Source organism: Spea bombifrons, chromosome 1, assembly GCF_027358695.1.
Source record: "Spea bombifrons isolate aSpeBom1 chromosome 1, aSpeBom1.2.pri, whole genome shotgun sequence".
Lineage (NCBI taxonomy): Eukaryota > Metazoa > Chordata > Amphibia > Anura > Pelobatidae > Spea > Spea bombifrons.
In genome coordinates this window covers 142,359,250-142,379,881 of record NC_071087.1, presented here as the reverse complement: position 1 = coordinate 142,379,881, position 20,632 = coordinate 142,359,250, and the positions used below count along the sequence as shown (strand labels likewise).

General features: G+C 41.5%; 1 protein-coding gene across 1 annotated transcript; it reads left to right on the top strand.

Annotated features, from left to right (window-relative positions):
- The first annotated feature begins 1,913 nt into the window (after positions 1 to 1,913).
- On the top strand, positions 1,914 to 16,132 carry CCDC125 (coiled-coil domain containing 125). Its single transcript, XM_053457851.1, has 13 exons — positions 1,914 to 2,142; positions 2,177 to 2,217; positions 4,283 to 4,624; positions 5,089 to 5,147; positions 6,005 to 6,091; positions 7,080 to 7,157; positions 7,674 to 7,759; positions 9,259 to 9,341; positions 9,813 to 9,928; positions 10,294 to 10,398; positions 13,565 to 13,742; positions 14,626 to 14,759; positions 15,515 to 16,132. Exons 3-13 carry the CDS (start codon positions 4,318 to 4,320, stop codon positions 15,884 to 15,886), a joined length of 1,605 nt encoding a protein of 534 aa, XP_053313826.1. The 5' UTR covers positions 1,914 to 2,142; positions 2,177 to 2,217; positions 4,283 to 4,317; the 3' UTR covers positions 15,887 to 16,132.
- The last annotated feature ends 4,500 nt before the right edge of the window (positions 16,133 to 20,632 follow it).

Sequence of the window (20,632 nt, the reverse complement as noted above, 5' to 3'; positions counted from 1 at the left end):
GATTTCTGTTTCATTGAGCTCGTCGTCCCCAGCTGCCTCTTCTGGAAGCGTTAGTATGTAGTCATCTTGTAGTACTCACATTAAGATCACTGGCAAGCAGCAGCCAATCACATGTATGCTAGTTTTTTGAATCAAGACAGACACAAGTGGACTGTATATGTGTGATTGGCTGCTGCCAATCGCGTTCTGTAGAAATGGAGTCCTAGTAAACGTTGCAGACGGCATATTTCAGTATGCTCCCTGCTTTAACGAACAGCAGCTGGGGAGGAGTTAACTGAAATCCTCTACTTACTCCAGTAACTAAAGAATGGACCCAAATAAACATTTCAAATTAAAGTAGGATTAGAGAGTTCCTTTTAATTACTGCAGGCAGTGTGAATTACTTTAATTACAAAGAAAGAAGAAAGTGGCAATGGTGGAAACTGGTTAAATGATTCAAGAAAACTTTGAATGTGGAAATCCAGCAGGCCCCTCCAGGAAGAAGAGCTTTTCTGGACCTGTGTTATGAAGTTTGTTACCTTGCTGATTGAACTATGCCTTGAGCAGGGCTAGCCCTTGTCAGAATTGCAAAGGTTGGCCATTAATACATATTGAGTTAGGTGTGTTAAAATCACAACTGCCAACTACCACAATGGTTAACAAACCTGTCTGACCTTATTAAATAGCTTGTAATCTGTTCAAAGTGAAGTGACCTGTCTTCAGCGCTGAACATTTCGAATGACAAGCTGAAGACTTGCATCATAGACCAATATTCAAAGAATTGGTTGCTGCTGTCAGTTTTGGATATGATCCTCACACTTTCTGTAACACATAAGTGTCCAGCCAAAGGAAATGATGTATAAACACACAGTATGTGGACTTGGACCGAGTGAAGGCAAACTTTGTTTTCTATTTGCATGTTTCTTGTGCTGGGCCAGTTTTGCTCTTCTTACATGAAAAGTCATAAGGCTTGGCCCGTAAGATGGTTCAGGAGAGATGAAAGGTAACAGAATACATTATCATGTTGGAAGAACCGGAGAGAAACATCTTTTTTTGTGGCACTGAGTGTTATTAAGGGAATTTATTTCTTTCCTTCCACGATCCAGAGGAGCCACACTGAGCAGATCTCATGCTTGATAAGAACATGGAGGAGATGTGGTTCTCTGGTGGTGACCACTGGCCTGCTGTATGGAACTATTTCAGTTTGGCATAAGGTTATTTTTTTTTAAAATCTGTTTATTAATGTTGACATTGGTACAGTGGATGGATCATAAAACAAAAGTACATCCAGTCACAGAACAGATTGCAAGGCACATGCTAAATATGTAAAAGCTGTCAGAGAGGGTGATGTTAATCATTGTACATAAATAAAAGCGATTACATACAGAGATGACTGGTACAGTATGTACGTGAACAACATGTAAAATAGCCGATCAAACATTGTCGACAGTATTTTTTTTTTTTTTGTACCTTATGTGTTGTCTTGATCGCTTATAGATAGCGTATGCAGTGGCGTATAGACAGGGTTGTCGTCGATTGGCAACAACCAACAGGGGCCGGGGGGGGGGAATAAGAGGGGGACAAAGGACTGAGAGAAATTGGGGAAGAAGAGAAGAGAGAAAAAAAAAAAGGTTTTTCCTTGTAGGGTAGATCTCCATGGGGCGTTGGTTCAGAGAGACACTTATGGCAGCACTGCGCTGCCTTGGGAAAAAGCAGCTATCCAAGGGTCCCAAGGCATGAGGTTTTTTTTATTTTAATTTGTTTATATATAGCGCCGTCATATTCCGTAGCACTGTGCAATGGGTAGACAAGACATAAGTGGCATAATACATAACAATCTGACTTACAGAAAAACAGGTGAGGAGGGCCCTGTTCAAAAGAGCTTACAATCTAGAGGCTGTGATGTGATCTCCTGTCCTTTCACTCGATTCTCCATATTCTAGATCCAGAAGCCTGTGATTGTTCCCCAGTCCAGAAAGGTGTCACCCGATTGTTAAATAGAATAACCGGGCTGCGTACAGGTGACCTCCCATTACCTGAGCAGCCGAGCCCCTGCCCCACCCCATGTGACAGAGGGGAGGACACGTTTTGCGTAGGAAGAGGTCACGGTGGGTGAGGGCAAACCTGGAAGTGAGAACCCCGGCAGGGCTGCTACGTCTCGTGGTGTCAGGGAGTCCCCCGGCTGCTACGTCTCGAGGTGTCAGGGAGTCCCCGGACTGCTCCCACCCAACCCAGCAGGTAAGCGCCGAGCTGCTCCAGCTCATGTCCTTTCACGATCAGATCTCGCTTTACGTTAGAATCGTGGAACCTGTAGCTCTCCGGGGAAATCCCGGTAAATGGAGGAAGCTGACTGAAACGCTCAAGGCGTGTGGTATAGCAGGGAGTGAGTGTACTACGCTCCTGCTCTGATTCGCCTTTCACGCGGCAGGCATCGGGCACGGAAACTTCAGCCCGACCGGATCCCCCGTAGGAGTGCCCCTTTCCACTATTTCCTCCCCGGCGTACGTTCTGTTTAGTTGGTGACTCTATGAGTCTGTAACATGTTTACAGAACAAGGGGATAGCGCAGGACTGATAGGTTCGCATGTTCCCACTCGGTGCAGATTACTACCGGGATAATGACATCATCGTCATCGTCACCATGGCCCCTGATGGATTGCTGATAATATCTGATAGTTTCAAAGGCTCCACGTAGTTGTCATCGTGGTGAGACCTTGGGGTAGGAAAGTTAATGGAAACTACAATTCCCAGCAGCCGGGACAGAAGCCCCACTCCATGTGGGGTGATAGTAGTGCATGTCATTAATCCGATGCCCCGGGTCACTAATACCTATATTACCGTACATCATGTAATTCGTCACTTCACTAAGTAATGTTCCACCTGCCAACTTTCATTAAACATTTTAAGAACCAGTTATATCACATGAATTGTATATGAGTATCTATAGATCACCAGCACATCCCTGCTATTATTATAATAGGGGAGGGGGCACAGTGAAAAAGAACATAAGATTATCTCACTTTAAGACAACCTGAGGGCCCTGCAAAATATCATCATCATTATTGTGGAGCATATCTTACATATTTCGCACCTCTATGTTATATATATATATATATATATATATATATATATATATATTTATATATATATTTATATGTATGTGTGTATATACGGTATATATCTCTATATAGTCATCCATAATAATCACACACACACAGGACTTATTATGAATGGTTGTTGATCAGCTGCCCCCGGGTGTTATGAATTTTAGTTTTTTGAATCAAGACAGACACAAGTGGACTGTATATATATATATATATATATATATATAATTTATTTTTTTAAACAATATTCTACAGGTGACAGTATTAAAGGTTACATTATTTGTTTTAGACCAGGGGAGGGCTGGCAGCCTAAGGCCTGGGGGGCTCCGCCACCTCGCACTCACCTTTCACCCCTCACGCTGCTCCAATCACTATGCAGCCATCAGACTGCTGGAAAACTTATCTAAACGGCCGCTGGGTGCTGATGCCACCGGCCGGAGCTACTTTAATCCTTTTTGGCAAGGATTGGCTTGCCATATTAAAAATAAATAAAGTATTAAAGTAGCGCCGGCCGGCAGCATCAGCACCCAGCGGCCGTTTAGATTCGATTTCCAGCAGTCTGATGCCGCATAGTGATGGGAGCAGCGTGAGGGGTGAAAGGTGAGTGCGAGGGGGCGGAGCTTTCACCCCTCACGCTGCTCCCATCACTTGGCGGCCATCGCATACGGCTGCTGGGTGCTGATGCCGTCTGCCAGCGCTGCTTTAATACTATTTTCTTTTTTCATTTAATAGCCGATCCGGTTTGCCATATTAAATTTTTTTAAAAAAAGTATTAAAGTAGCTCCGGCCGGCGGCATCAGCACCCAGCAGCCGTTTAGATTAGATTTCGGGCGGCCTGGGGGGCAATTGCCCCCCTGCCCAGCCCGCCCCTGATTTAGACGATAATGCCACAGAATCCCACAATCCTTAAAAGCAGCAGAGGGGGGTTGGGGAGAACATATATGTATAGTGAGAGTTGTTAGTGCTGTGGTTGATGAAAGCAACGAGGCAGCTGCGACGTCAGAGTCCTTCTACAAAAATACTCAGCGTTTTTAATAGCAAAGAATTGTTCTTAGGTGAAACAATATAAATTCCACTATTTTGCCGTGGGAGGAAGACCTTTCATGTATGGTGTTGGCATCCATGCTTTATATACATTTAATAAAAAACCCTTTGAATTGTTTTTGCTTTTGTAATTTATTTTTTGTTGGGTTTTTGCAGAGCGGGACACCTGTCCAAACCACATTGTGGTGGCAATGAGTGAATCTGTGGCTACGGAGTGCGAATGCGGGTCAGAGGAGGAAGAAGACTTCATGGCAGGCGGAGATTTGGGAGAAGGTTTTGGGCGGAAACCAGGGGGTCTATATGAAGCACTAGAAGGACAGGTGGTCCATACATTCAAACTGAGAAAAGGCTCTGAAACCCAGGGCCATTACTCTCTAATTAAGAAGGAAGACGATCTTGCCATGTCGAGTTCCCACCATGCTAAACACCGGATGTCGGATGAAAAAGTTCCTAAACACGGTACAGAAGGCTATACCAGGTGCCGGCAAAACAGCATCGGTAAGACGAAGGTGTATCTTAAGCTTAAGGAATACCATTACATACGTTATGGCAGGTAAAGGTGATGGAAAACCCTTCCACTAAACTTAAGGGGTAGTAGAAGCATTATTAAACACTCATCTACAGACACCAGACAAGCCAGAAGGCTTGTTTTTCCCTCAGAAATCTCATGGTGCTGCCACAACCACAAGGGATTCTGGGTAGGCTCATGCAAATAAGTTTAACAATAACCACATTTTGCCTCTATATCCACTTTATACATGGATCCCTTGAAAGTAATTGCCCGCTGTACAAGACAGCCTTTGGAAGCTTAAGTAATGAAATGGAAGTTAGCAGTGTGGAAGCCGTATCAGAAATGTGTGTAATTGGAGAGATTCATGGTGTCATTTAGAAATCACCAATTATTTGCCCCCCCCCCGGGATCAGGTAGAGTCGCGTAACCCTGTTTCTGCATTGCTTTACAGATGCTGGCTCTGAAATATCCAACGATGATCTCAGGCAGCGTCTTCAAGAATTAACAGAGGTCAGTGCTTGACTAAAACGTGCCTTTTCCAAGTATTTTCCAGCATCTGCCTCTGGGGAGGAAAACGTTACTGATCTCTGATGTGAATTTCCAACATAATCAAGTGAATAACACCAAGGCAAATTATGTTATTTATACTTTTTATTATTATTTTAACGGATTGGAGCTTTGTACAGTATTATAAAAATGTAATACTGGGTCATTTTTTCTTTACCTTTACATTTCCTAACTCTATTAGCCTCAACCACTTCTGCTGGAAGGTTTTTAAACTTATCTCCCACCCTCTTGAAAAAGTAAAAACTAAGTTCCTTACATCTAAGGAAGAGTGGGCTCCTCGAGGAAATCTTCACGTGATTTATTGCACATTTTTACTTGATTCTATTTCATACCCCGGTATTGTTTTCTAAAACAAAGGTACCAGATCACCTGAGCTTGGACCCCTCAACCAGCATACTGTGCTCCAAGTTTACTTGATCACTGATGCCCCATGTGCATAGATGAACATACAGATGGGTTTCGGTGAGAGACCCTTATAACTTACAAGTGTAATTATTGGGTTGTGAGACTGGTGTGACCTTTACCCAACTGGTTTAAAACAAAACCCCCTTCACGATATTTAGCTTCATGCATAGAGCGGTGCGTAGATTACCCCATGTGTTCCTTGGTGATGTAAAAAGATTTAAGATGCGGTTGTATCATCATCCCATGTTTTAAGGAAACTGGATCACTTTTTTAAGAATTCAACCAAACATGATTTGGTTGTTTAAGCCCTGCTTAGTTTGATTTCTTTCTAATAACAAAACCAAACATGTCACCTTTATTATAGGTTAGTTCATTATAGTTTGATTTGGTTTCAGGAGGTAGATCTTTTAAGAATTGAGCTTGAGGCCTCTCAGCGACAGCTTGATGGGAAGGACGAGGCACTGAAGATCTTACAGAGTATGGTGAGTGTGCAAGAAAAAATATTGCCTCCAATTCTGTATTTTACACATAAGTAACTAATTTGTCCCGCAAGCAAAGTCCCGGCAGTTTACTGAAAAAGAGAATGGACAGTAATATAACCCAGAAGTAAACTGTTTCTTGTGTTCATCAAAGAGTGGTAGCGGGTATGAAATACATCAGACTGGAGATCATGGATCTTTTCTGTTAGACGTTGTTTCCAAAAGTACTTTATGATATCTACAGCTGTTTAGTAGCATCTCACGTCCCCAACCAGTGGCATATTCTGGACTAGGGCGGCAGGTCTGGGTTGGCTATAGTCCCCTGCTGCAAAACCTAGAGGCAGATTGCCCTCTTGGGCAATTAGGCCCCTAGTTTGCTGCAGCTCAATGGGAGATCTCTGATCACTATTAGTTACACTATGGCCAAGCTGACACAAGCCTCCATAGATGGGGCACAGCATACTGGCACTCCATAGTGAGGATGGCAGCCGTGAGGGACGTCTTGGAGTTCTCTCATGGGTCAGGCCTAGGGCAGGTAAAGACTTTTCTGCCCATAACCCGCATTTCTTATATGCAAGAACCAGTACCAGAATTACTTGCATAATCTACTGAAATGGACTGTTAAGTAAGACCTGGCTGATCACAGATAACATGTATGTATGTGCCCTTTTATTGTTAGTACTGCCACCTGAAAAATTACCAGGGTAGACTACTCTGGGCATTCCATCTTCAGCGAAGGTGGATTCCTGAAGGGCAGGACTAAGCCTTTAGAGGGTGGGGAATGGGTGGGGTCAGACATTGCTACTCTGCCCAGGGAAAGAATAACCTGACGAAGGGAACCCATGCTTTACCAAGTACTCTGGGTCAAACATGAAGAGCTCCCAGGTACCTGAAGGGGGCCTAAGGGGGACTTTTTAACAGTACAGCCAGACAGTTTATGTGTTGACTGGATGATTGTATTTGTTATTTCTTATTGATATATCAATTTCAGGCCGTCTTTGACAAAGCGACAAGCCATACAAAGGTGATGCTTCAAAAAGCAGAGGAGCAGCGGCAATCTTTGGAAAAAGTGAGTACATTTGTCCTTAATGTGTCAGAATGCTTTGCTTCCATGACAAATAAACTTCATTCCATGGGTTCATACTTCCCCGTAATGGTTTTGCAGATTAGTGATGCTTAGGTCTTTTACCGGCTGACCGTCACAAGGATATCTCCATTTTGGTGAATATTAATGGAGGTTATGTATACGGAGTGATTGTTGTTGCAAAGTAGTTTTGGTTGCTATGGTAACTACTTCCCTTTGTACAATAATTACTATTTATTCATAATCCCCATTAAGCTTCAAGATCATAGTAAGGCATATCTAGTAAAAGGTTATTTATGGCACTCCCTGGAAAGCACCGGTCAAGTAGGGTTTCAGGTTGGGTTGTGGTTAATAATCACTGAAGTCAAATACCAGTTGTTAAACCATGTGAAATATCTATAGGTATTGTGGTCCATCAAGCACTGCCCAGCAAAAAAAGACCACACCATCACTACTTACATAACCATGTATGTTTACCTCGACTTTGTATTCTTCCCCCAGGAAATAAATGTTTTGCAGTGGGAAATTGAGTTTGATCAGGTCAGACTAAAAAACCAAGAAGAGTCTTGGAAGGAGAAGTACGACCGGTATGTACAGCTAGGTTTTGCATTACATGGGCGATACTTTTCACATCAAACTGATTTGTTTAAGAAACAGAGTTATCGGGCTAACAAGAACACAATTAATGGTTGTCTGCCAGACCGTATGTTCCCACACGTAAAAGAATAAATGCTAGGAAAAAAGAAAATGAAACATTGTTTGAGTACGGTATTAAAGTAAATACGTTTTTTCTCGTCCTGCGTCAAGCTTTATTGTTGTCAGATTCTTGGAACTCTTTATTGGCTTTGGTCTACAGCCCAGTATTTGGTACTAACAATTAATACCATTTTACGGGTTATTTCTATTCTGCTTAGGAGCTTGTAGGGCCTGTGGTTTCCTATTTATCTAAAGTCCAACTTAAAACTAGCATTTTGATGAAGGAGCTTTTAGCCAGGTCTGTTATGCTGTGCATGTGTCTTAGTGATATTGGGGAGAGGTTAATGGCAATCAAGATACAGCTCGGTACGCGCTTGGCTTCTTATTAAGGGTGAAGGAGACCCGTGTGAAGGATATCACTCTGTTTCCTGTAAACTTCCTGTGTGGTATAACAATGACAGTGCTGCATCAAAAATGAAATCTGTCTCTGGACTTTGGACCAAAGTGGAGGCCCTCTTGACCTAATAGCCAGAAAAAAGGTTTGAGTCCTATTAGGTTTATTGCTGCTTCTTGGGCTCAATTCATGAACCCAGTCTTATATATTGAAATTGATTTATCTACTTGACTATAGGCCTGTCAGATGGAGTTCATGATTTGAGCTTGAACCCATCATGAAAGGACCTTGATGGGGACAAGCTTGAGTTTCTAAGCTCTGTGTGTTGAAATGCCATTGCATCCACATTTGTAGGGACAGGACCTAATTGTAAAAATGCAGAAATCATTATATATATATATATATATATATATATATATATATATATATATATAGTTAAAAAAAATCCTTCAAATTCAACCCTTCCAAGATTCCATATATTTTCATTCAGGAAAGGACATCGAGCTATATATAATATGAGGCATCCATCCTACCCCCCCAAGATCTACGTGATTATTCACCCCCCCCCTTAAACTATCTCTGCCGTATTGTAACTTTGCTGATTGTTGTTGATTGCTTCAGGCAGCCTTTGTAAGGAAGGATGATGAGAAGGGCAAGAACTTCAGGATAGGAAACTAGACAAACTAAAATTGAACTGATTATCCCCAAGTAAATTGAGTGCTATAAGCAATTTTAATTTACAAGTTTAGTTATGACTCTACTTTCCCCATCTATACCGGTATATAGCACTTTTTATTTAGTAATGCAGTAATTTTAATGTTTTTTTTTTTGACAGCGTTTCTTACTGGGGAACGTTTCCTTTCTTGTTAGTTAAAGTGTGTACTGGAACTGGTTGATGTTGTCTGTTTTAATGTTTTCATGTTTTTTTTTTCTGAGATTTTATTTTTTATTGCAAAATGGGAATAAAACTTTGATTGTTCTTTCTCCCCATTCTAGATTATCTTGTGATAACGTAGCACTTAAAGAAACTCTGGAATTACGGACAAGTGAGGTTAAGGCTCTTAAATCTGAAAACACGAGTAAGCAGAATGTTTTTCTCCTGTTGGTCTCCTGATATTGTCTGTCATCACTGTAGCCTACAAGAAAATTGTGCTCAGCCTATATAGACCAATGGACTCTGTCCTGATTATAACTGCCAGCTTTTGTGGTATTACTTCCATGGGATCAGAATTGGCCCTAATTTATTTAATTATTATTTTTTTTTACTCCTAGTAGAACAATAGATGGTTGCTGACCTTAGACCTAAGATGTCATCCCCTTCTGCTGAGCTTCATGAGATAGGGAATGAATTGTTGATACCCCTTAACATTAGAAAAGCATTATTCTGCTAACTCTTTTTTATAAGAAAAGCCAGTCCTTATTATATAAAAGTCTTCTCTGAACTGTTTTAGGCTAGTATGACCCTATGGCAAGTCAGAAGAATGACTTGTACTGTGTAGTTTCTAGTACCTTTGTGCACCTATTTATTTCTTCCTGCTTTCTTTGTATAGTTGTAAGCCAACGGTGCCAGGAGCTCCTTGCAATGCTTGATGTGAAACAGCAGAAAATGTTCCAAGATAACGTACCTCTTGGTAAAAGTAACTTAACAGAGGTTACGGCCCTCGAGGTAATTTTTTTTGACCCAAGAATTGTATAGATATGAACATTGTGCTCTATAACAAAGACTGCATTTTTCTCAGAGAAAAAAACATACGCCCCGTGAGATTGTGTTTCCTGAGTATTAGTGGTGGGAAAACTGTGCTAGCAGCTGAAATTGGACCTCACTATAGCAGGGCAATGTGAACCTGGATCTTTCATTGAAGAACCATAGTTTAGTTTAATTGACGTCGAAGGAACAGGTTTAAAACTAGCCTTCTGCCCTTATTCTTGAACCTTATGCTGTTCCCTGGTGACCAACGTAACAAATTGGAATGCTGTGTGATAATTATACTCATGAATATTGCATTGACGTGTGGTTTGTGTGCTTCCCAGCTGGCGGTGCTTGGGGCATGTACCTGCAGCACGGGCGGAAATCCCTGTTCCTGCGCCAAAATGTCAGCAGCAACTCGAAAACAGCTTCTCCAACTCAGGCAAGAGGTAAACTCCAGGTCTTCTTCAATTGATGGTGAATTTTGGGGAGAGTTCTCCATGGAGCACACATAATTTGGTGCCTTATTATTATGAGTGTAGAGGGCATATCACATAGATTAGGTGATGACATTGAGTATGCTGTGGGGTTTTGATAATATGTGAATGATGAGCAAATGCCTCTAGAAATATAGATATATCCATAAATCATAGATACAATGGCCTGCAGAAAGCATAATTTGCAACAGTCAAACTGCATACAGCAATTGTACATTTAACCCCTTAAGGACAATGGGCGGTCCCTAAACCCATTGAAAACAATGCATTTTGAGCCCGTACATGTATGGGCTTTGTCATTAAGGGGTTAATGGTCAGAATGCAGAGAAAATGCTCCATTAAAACCATTGAAAACCCTACCCTGCAGTTTGTATGAGCACTTTTTTGCCTAACCTTGACTGGGCCGGAAAAAAACTAAATGTATCCTCTCAATGCTGATGCTCTGTTTCAAGTTCTGTGAATAGTAGACTTCAATGAACTTTAATCAGAAGACGTGTTTCTAATTTGAATTGGCTGAAACCCCAGAATTATTTTGTTGTGGTGTGAATAGGTGACGTGATTGTCTTATGAACATATTGGCTGAGATTGCTGGAATAGAAAAAGGCCTTCCCCAAACCGTTCCCACAAAGTTGGAAACATAGCATTATCCAAAATTTCTTGGTGTACTGAAGGGGGACATGCCTGTGCCCCAGCACGCAAAGCAAGGCCCATAAAGACATGGTTGGATGAGTTTGATGTGGAAGAACTTGACTGACCGCACAGAGCCCTGACCTCAACCCTACCAGACAATGTCATAAAAGTCCTTGTAGGTGTAATGGTCAGGCGTCTCAATACTTTTGTCCATGTTATAATCAAAGTGGGCCCTTCATAAAGCATAAATAACTATGCGAGAGGAAATCTATTGTGTAGGTGGCATCAGTGGAGTCGCTACAGGGGGGCCAGGTTATTCTTTGCCCCCCCCTGTTGCCCCACCCGCCGAATTTGGAACCACTCAACGGATTGCCCAGGACAGTCCCGCAATGGGACTTTAAGTCCGGGCAGCCTCAAAGTTTTTTGGGTTTTTTTTTTACGCAGAGGAGAGAGAGGGGCACCAAGCAACTGCTCTGCCCCCCTCAGTCTCCTCCACGAGGCCTCTACCTCCGTTGCGGTGCCAGCGTTTCATGCTGAGCGCCGGTATATGACATCATCTCCGGCGCCCAGCAGTGAAGCAGCGGGCGCCGCGGCAGAGCAAGAAGACGGAAGCCTTGTTCTCTGGCCGCAGGTGAGTGAACTACAAAGGGGGAGAGGGTAGATAGTGAGTAGGGAAAGAGGAGTGAGAGGGGTTAGAAAGTGATAAGGGAGGGAGAAGGGGTAGAAAGTGATAAGGGAGGGAGAGGGGGTAGAAAGTGATTAGGGAGGGAGAAGGCGTAGAAAGTGATAAGGGAGGGAGAAGGGGTAGAAAGAAATAAGGGAGGGAGCGGGGGTAGAAAGTGATAAGGGAGGGAGTGGGGGTACATAGTGAGAAAGAGGGTAGTAAGAATATTGAATTGAAGTAAAGTGTGAATGAGTGAGATGCATTGTCTGAATGAGGGAGAGCATGAGTTAATATGTGGATGAATTGTCTGAATGAGGGAGAGCATGAGTTAATATGTGGATGAATTGTCTGAATGAGGGAGAGCATGAGTTAATATGTGGATGAATTGTCTGAATGAGGGAGAGCATGAGTTAATAGGTGGATGAGTTGTCTGAATGAGGGAGAGCATGAGTTAATAAGTGGATGAATTGTCTGAATGAGGGAGAGCATGAGTTAATATGTGGATGAATTGTCTGAATGAGGGAGAGCATGAGTTAATATGTGTGTGAGTTGTCTGAATGAGGGAGAGCATGTTAATATGTGGATGAGTTGTCTGAATGAGGGAGAGCATGAGTTAATATGTGGGTGAATTGTCTGAATGAGGGAGAGCATGAGTTAATGTGTGGATGAATTGTCTGAATGATAATTGTGGAAGGGCAAAGATGGCACTAGCAGGATGTTTGAGCCTTGGGGACCAAGATGGCACAGGCAGGGTGTATATGGGACGAACATGGCACAGGCCGGGCTGTTTGGGGACAAAGTTGACTTGTGCTGGGCTAATTGGGGACAAAGATGGCAAATCTTATGTGTGTTATCTGGGTGCTGGCCAGGTTCTATGTGGGCAGTGTAGACGCCAGGGCTGACTTTGGGGTGTGCAACCTGTGATGTATACCTATAATTTAGGGGTTTTTAAATATACCTTTAATGCCGTGTTTTTATGTGAATTCCAATTGATCTATACCTGCAAAGGTAGGTTTGTGTGTTATTCTGTAGATCCATATCTGCTATGCTATGTTTCCATACATTATTTATCTATACCTGCAAATACAGGGTTTGTATGTCTTGTTCAGTTGATTAATACCTGCAGTGCTGTTTCCATGTATTTATTTGATCTATACCTGCAATGCTATGTTTCATATATTGTTATTGTATACCTGCAAATACAGGATTTGTATGTCTGATTCTATTTATTTGATATATACCTTCAGTGCTGAGATCACAAGTGAATTTCAATTGATCTATACATGCAAAGCTGGGTTTGTGTGTTAATGTGTTGATCTATACCTGCTATCGGCAGCGGGGTCTAATATTTATATATATATTTATATAAATATCGGCAGCAGGGACTAATATTACTATATATGTCGGCAACTGGGGCTAATATTTATATATATCGGCAGCAGGGTCTAATATTAGGCCCTGAAATCATTAATGGGAAAGTTAAGGTATTGTGTTGTTTACTCTATAATATTTATTTCAAGGATTAGTCGTACTAAATTGTGGCTTCAGGCTTCCCATGTTGAATGGTCAGGTATTGTATTGTCGAATAACAAAAGTATCATTCCATAGCACATTACTTTTGGCAATATATATATATATATGTATGTTTCTTTCAGTGGTATGATTTAATGGTGGAAATTATTAATGCCCCCCCAGTTTGACTGTGGTATCTTGTGTGCCCCCCCATATATATTGTTGGCTGGCATGCCCTCACAACTCACTGTTTAGCGAATAAACGTCCCTGTGGGTAGAGCTGAAATAATTTTGTATGATTTTAATTGATAGTTTGACATGGAGAAGAAGAGTAAGGAAGAAGCTTATATAATGGCCGATGCCTTCCGAATCGCATTTGAGCAGCAACTGAAACGCCGGAATGACGAGACTCTGCCCTTGAATGACATAGAAAGGATCTGTAAGAAAGGAAGCAAGCGGCTTAACAGCTGGAAACATATTAAAGAAGATGGTAATACAAGTCTTGTTACAGTGACGTTAGCAGTAGCTTGTACAATGCACACCAGACATTGAAATACATTTAGGATTTCTGCCACATTCTAATAATTCCTTGACCCTCTTATTTCACATACAGCATATTCCATCAATATCACTGTTTAGTTTTGTGTGATTTCGGCAGCTCTTCTTCATTACGTTAGGCAGGTATCAGAGCTGTATCATAGTTAAGACACTTAAGTTTGGCACCTGTCTCCAGTGTAAGGCGTCTGCAGAATACTCCTGGCCCCTAGAAAAACCACGGCACAGTAAACATATTTATTATATGCCAAGATGCTCATAATACCTGTATAGAAAGTATTATGCTTCTTCTCTATCACTGGTTCAAGCAATGCATGGCTTCAGCATACCCTCGCAAACTGCCAGGTTACTTTATAATTGGTTTTTGAAAAAGGACTGCAGAATCAGAATTCTTCTGACTATTGCTAATGTGGGCTTTGATGTTTGGAAAAGCTGGCAAGAGGAGCAGAGGATTAATAGCTTTCTTGGCTGCTTTGATTTGGCCACTTACTCTTACATTTTTATGTATAGATTTTGGTGCAACTAGACTTTACACAGCATTTAATTGCTCATTTCTCTGCTCCTGCTTTAGGATGTCTGCACATTCCCTTTGGATGTGTACATTGACTGTATCAGATGTGTTTGGTCCACTATATAGCATCAGACCCATGCTGTCTTTGACCCCTCACTCATTGATCTGGACTATCTTATTTTTCCTGTTTGATGAGGAACACCTAGTGACTGACCAACTACCTGGTTACTGAAAGCTAGCGCAAGATACAACTTCAACTTTTCACACAAACTCCACTCCAATTACACTTTGTTTTTTCTTCTTCTAGGGGTTTTGTTCTCAAGAGATAAATATAAAGGTTTGGGCCAAAAGCTAAAGAGCATGTTAATTTCTTCTGCTGACTGTAAAAACTTGGAATCACAAGATGACCCTCAAGAGATCCTCAAAATACTGATAGGCTTGGTGAGTTATCCATATAACACTCAGCCTTATGATTTGTGTTTGTGAAAAAAGTGTGCCTGCAACAAGTTCATCTCCTACAAACTTAGCAATCACAATGTCAATCAGTTGTTGCTTAAACGAGAACACATTTTATCTGTTTGAAAGGCATTTCTTAGAAGACCCCAATTTGGCTATACATTTTTTTTACTTTAGTCATAGGCTATATAAATCCTAAAGCAAGAACCACAATGTAACACAATATGTAGTATCTTGGCTACTTTATTGAGATACATATTGAGATCACTGATAATTTTTATGTGGCAAACCATTCACCATTTTAGCAAACTTTTTGAACTCGAAAGTCTCAAGAATGAGCAGACATAAGGCTATCCTGAATATAATGTAACTATGCATTATACAGGGCCACCTCCTGCAAGTGAAGCTCACTTAGTTCTCCATAACGCATAGTGAAGGTGTTGAGTGAAATGTTCTGCTCACTGATAAACGTGTGTTTCATCAGATTTTATGCCACCCTTGAGTTTTGTATTTAGTTTTTTATGTATTTTGCAATAATCCCCCTGTAGCCCTAGCATATTGGAAAATGTTAATACATGCTGCTTTCTGCATATTTACGTTCATTTATTGAAATCTTATGACTGAAAAGATCAAAAGAGCTAAAGTGCCTACAACAATAATGCTAGGTTAGAGCTAAAGTGTACACACAGTACATATTATTTTTGTTAACCTTGTTTCTGTTTGCATCAATGGATTTGCAGCTCAATGATAAAGAAGAGGCATTAGCCCACCAAAGGAAGGTCAGCTACATGCTTGCACGTACGATAGAAGACAAAGCGGAGTCTTCAGAGGAGCAACACAAACCATTTTCTGTCGCGAGAACTGCAAACCACATCTCATCAGAATCTAGACAAATTGATCCCTACCCCTGCTTAACAAATACTGCTACCTCTTGTGCATGTCCTGGCAAACAAGAGAACATTAGTGCATACAGAAACTCTACTAGCTGCATAGAGACTTCTTTTTCATCGGTGGTGAAGAACATCTCTCCTGGGAATGGACATCCTGAAGATACTGAGACTGGTGCTGATTGGGAGGTAGAATGTACTAAAGCAGAAACTCCCAAAACATAGGATGTATGATAATTTTACAAATTACGGTTTTTAATGGGTATGACTTATGCACATAGAATAAGTACAATGTACATAGTACATTAACAGTCGGTTGCCTAACTTGATTGGCCAGTATATAAACATTAATGAAAGAATCTATGTATGTAAATGGATGATGTAATTGTGATTTTTACAGTCAAATGTCTGATTTTTAAAGAACAAATATACATGTATTAGTATTTGTGCCTTTATTAAAATTACATACTTGGACCATCGCCATAAGACTTATCCAGCGTGACCAACAGTTCTCATGGTGCCATGACTTTTATATGGGAAGATACCTCTCTCACCAAAAGGTCTCAGTGCTGTACAGATGTCATTGAATAGGGGGGTTTATTCACTAATGTAGGAATTTGCAGGAGAACTTTAACTTCAACATCACCATACATTATGAAAGGCCAATCCCAGTGAACCTCTTTTGGAAGAAGTGCTTGGATGGCCCTGTATAATGCATAGTGAAATCGGTATCTGGAAAGTCACCTCGCCGAGTCATTTTTCCAGGAGAAACTGGTCAGACTTGGCACTTTATAACAAGGTGTTGATGACTTCAGACTGTAAATGACCTGCTAACTAACCACTCTAGTCAATGCCTGTATAGCGAGCAAGTGCCGCACTGGTTGATTGGTGTTTTTTGTTTTGTTTTAATGCTAGCCTGTTGTTTTCAGTCTTATTCACGTCTATTTAACATACACCTAAGCATAAGGCTGGTCAAACAAAGAGGCTGCCTAATTGGGGAACTCAGTAAAGGACTGTCGAAGGACTGTATTTATCTCCACTCTGTGGTCAAACCATGTTGAGAAATGATATCTCCTCATTATATTTTACTATAATATAATATTTCCTTTAGTAGGAGCCTGTAAATGATCCTGCTTGACTTTTGTTGTTGGTTTGCAGAGTTGCTCCCGCACGAATAACCCATGTTGACATAAAATCCCACAATTACACAAACAGTTCTATGCAAACTCTAATTTCTGTAACATGCGTTCCTGTCCATGCAGAGACTGTTTCCCCAGAAAATGCCTATATGGTTCATATCTATAACAGATAGGTAGAAGCAGCCAAAAAATGGCTGTGGAAGTTTTTCCTTACTCAGTCCTTTCACCCTGGCCAATCAGCATTTACAAGGGAAAGGGACAGGCATTAGCTATATATGTGTGCTGACGCTATTGTAACTTGTCAGTAATAGCAGTTATAGACTGATGGGAGTTGGAGTGTGAGACAGTGACAGTTTAGCAGAGGCTGAGATTAAAGCTCGTTGCTCACCTACCATACTGCAAGTTTATTAATAGTTTATTTTAGTGCAGAAAATGTACTGTTGTGGGTTGGATTAGAGAAGCTGTACTGACTACTGTAGTGTATTAAAGGGACTGCAGCAGACATTTCCCCCCTGTTCCCGAGTAGAGTTTAGTGAATTAAGATAGTTGCCTATTTATGCTACCAGCCAAACCTGTAATTTGTGGACAAGTTCATTTTTTTATTATCTTTCTATAGTATCATCTATTATCCTTTATTGACAAATATTGGTGACAAAACCAGGCATTTAAATCTATAATATTGGGGAAATTTAGTCCTGCTCCACGGGGCTGCATGTGCCTATGATGTACCAGTCTACTGCTGCTACTGCACCTCTTTGAGCCTTCTAACTCTGGGGGAACCTTTTTTTTTATTTCTATAATGAAAGGTGAGTTCGGAAGGTGTCTTGGACCCCCCCCCATTGGGAACGCCCATGAATGTCATACTGAATCAAAAAAGACCACTGAATTCCATCCAAAAAAAAAAAAATTGTTGCCGAAAACGAATGCGGCAAAAACGAAATGAACATTTTGTCCAAATCGATTTTGCTCGTCGTGCACATGTCTACTGGCTAATACTGTATGGTACTTGCCTGTAGTCCCCCTGCTGATTTTGCTAATTCTGTATAATAGAATATAATGGTAGATATGGATCTATTTTATTTTGTAAGCTTGGTAATTTTATAGAAATGTATACAAAACTGAATATGTAAATTACAACCTGCCACATAGTTTGTAATGTATTACAACATTGCCTAAAGAAAATGTTTACATATAAACTATTAGCACTTTTGTTTTGTGTTTGTATTTAAACACAGCCAAGACATGGCAGGTATGATCTTATCCGGGCACTCCTTGTAGACTGATCCTCTGAAATTGTGTGTGTATATGTATGTATATATGTGCAAGAATTACCAATGTTTATGCATACATTTGTCTTAAAATATCCTCATCTAAGTTAAAATAATAAACATACACAATATGTTTAGCTAATAGCACGCACATGATTGTATTTTTCTTGCACATACTGAAAAAGTATGTGAACCCCTTGGCTAATTGCCTCAACAAAAGCTAATTGAAGTTAGAAAAGGGAGTCTAATCGTTGAAATTGGATTGGAAGTGTGTTTTAGAGCTACTTTGACAAAAAAAAACACTCAACTATTTTGGGTTTGCTATTCTCAAGAAATATTTGCTGATGTGAACCACAAATAAAAAAAATCTCAGAAGCCTTAAAATCAAGAGTTGTTGATTTGCATAAAGCTGGAAAGAGCTACAAAGTAATCTAAAAGAGCTTACATATTCATCAGTCCACAGTTAGACAAATTATTTATAAATGGAGACAATTTTGGAGTGGCCCAGGCTTTAACCCATTAGAAATGATGTGGAATGACCTCAAGAGCGAGCCCCGTTCACACCAGACATCCTAGGAATATGGCTGAGCTTAAGCAGTTCTTGGGCCGGCCCAAGACATAATGCCGCCTGGGCGAAGTTTAAAACGCCACCCCCCCCTGCCGACACTACTTTCTCATTATCTACCCTCCCTATTATCTACCCTATCCCCCCCGTTTGTACTTCACTTACCTTTCAGCAGTCCTGTGGCGAGTCTCCCTGCTCTGCCACGGTGTGCTGAATTCAAGCGTGGTACTGTGACAGGACGCCACCTGTGCAATAAATCAGTTTGTGAAATTGCATCCCTGCTAGATATTCCACGGTGAACTGTAAGCGGTATTATTGGAAAGTGTTTAGGAACAGCAGCAACTCAGCCACGAAGCGGAAGACCATGTAGTCACAGAGCGGGGTCATTGAGTGCTGAGACGCAGGGTTCCAATGCTCTGCTGATTACATAGATCAAGCCTACCAAACTCCCACTGGTATTAATATCAGAACAAAAACTGTGCGGCGGGACCTTTTGTGGAATGGGTTTCCATGGCAGCTGCATGCAAACCTCACATCACCAAGTACAATGCCAAGCGTCGGATCGAGTGATGTAAAGCACGCAGCCACTGGATCACACTTCTCTGATGGGTGAGTTGGGGTTTGGCGGATGCCAGAAGAACGTTGCCTGCCTGACTGCATTGCACCTACTGTAAAGTTTGTTGGAGGAGGGATAATGATATGGGGCTGTTTTTTCAGGGGTTGGCCCCTTACTTCCAGTAAAGGGAAATCTTAATACTTTAGCATACCAAGACATTTTGGACAATACTATGCTACGAACTTCGTGGGAACAGTTTGAGGAAGGCCCTTTTCTATTCCAGCATGACTGTGTTCCAGAGCACGAAGCAAGGTCCATGAAGACATGGTTGGATGAGATTGACCTAATGTTTGTCTTAGTCTGTCAATTCTAATCTTGTCATACAACTTGGGTATATGTATTGTAAGAAGCTCTGTGTTAATTGTTGGTAATGGTCAGGTGTCCCAATACTTTTTCCCGTTAAGTGTATATTAGAATGAGAATTTAGGTATAAGTGTGTGTCAACAAGAATGTGTAAGTGTATATGAGCATAAATGTGTATTTGCATAGGTGCTTGTGTGAGAGCATGATTATGTGTTTGGGGGGAAAAGATGGCAGTGATAAGCTGTTTTGGGGGCAAAGTGAAACATGTTGCTTGTGAAGTTGGGGGCCCTGTGGCAATTTTCATACTGGTACCTTGTGGTTTTTAGTTACACTCCTGAAAATATCCCTTTGGCTCTGTGCCAATGTTTAATGGGTGTATGTTTACCTCTGTGGGGTAAACACTACATCCCTGCACTTCCCTCTGCTCTGTAACAGAACGCTGCGTGCCCCCTGAGCTGCACCAGAATACTCCAGGCTTTATATAATACTGGTATATAATCTGTTATATTTATGATATAAATATAAAAAATTGATGATGGGTGCACATTAAAGGTTAACTCTTGTTAATCCCCTGTGGTTGTAAATAAGGTTTATAAAACACCAGCTCCTCTGAGGCCTTTGGCCATGGTGGCAGTTGGCAGCATCATTTGATTAATGCCCCAGCCAGATGTCACACTACATCTGTCTCCGTATTATGTGATGATGGGTGGCTGCTCTACTATCACTCCTCACCCCATACGACGCAAACCTGTCCACAGTCAAAAAGCCACTGGGTGTCGGGACTGCCCGAAGTGACACTTGGCAGACACGCAATCGCCTTATTTGCCAGGCCAACCTTCAGTACCCAGCACGCCTGGTAACGACGGCCACCAACTGCCTGCCTCAGCTGAAGCCGCGCACCGGCCGGGTGATATCAGCCCAACCTGGGCTATGATACCAAACAGGAGCCGGCGCGCTATCGGCGTCACGTGACTAACAGTGTCCGTGACCGGAGCGAGCGCGCGACCCCTAATTTCCTCCCTGTTGCCCGCGTGATGAGGCGACGTCAGAGAGGCGGGGTCATGTGACGTTTGGGGGGGT

Coding starts and splice junctions, on each gene's coding strand:
- CCDC125 (XM_053457851.1), top strand. CDS start 4,318: ATGAGTGAATCTGTGGCTACGGAGTGCGAATGCGGGTCAGAGGAGGAA. Junction 7,158..7,673: donor AGCGGCAATCTTTGGAAAAA/GTGAGTACATTT, acceptor TTCTTCCCCCAG/GAAATAAATGTTTTGCAGTG. Junction 7,760..9,258: donor TGGAAGGAGAAGTACGACCG/GTATGTACAGCT, acceptor TCCCCATTCTAG/ATTATCTTGTGATAACGTAG.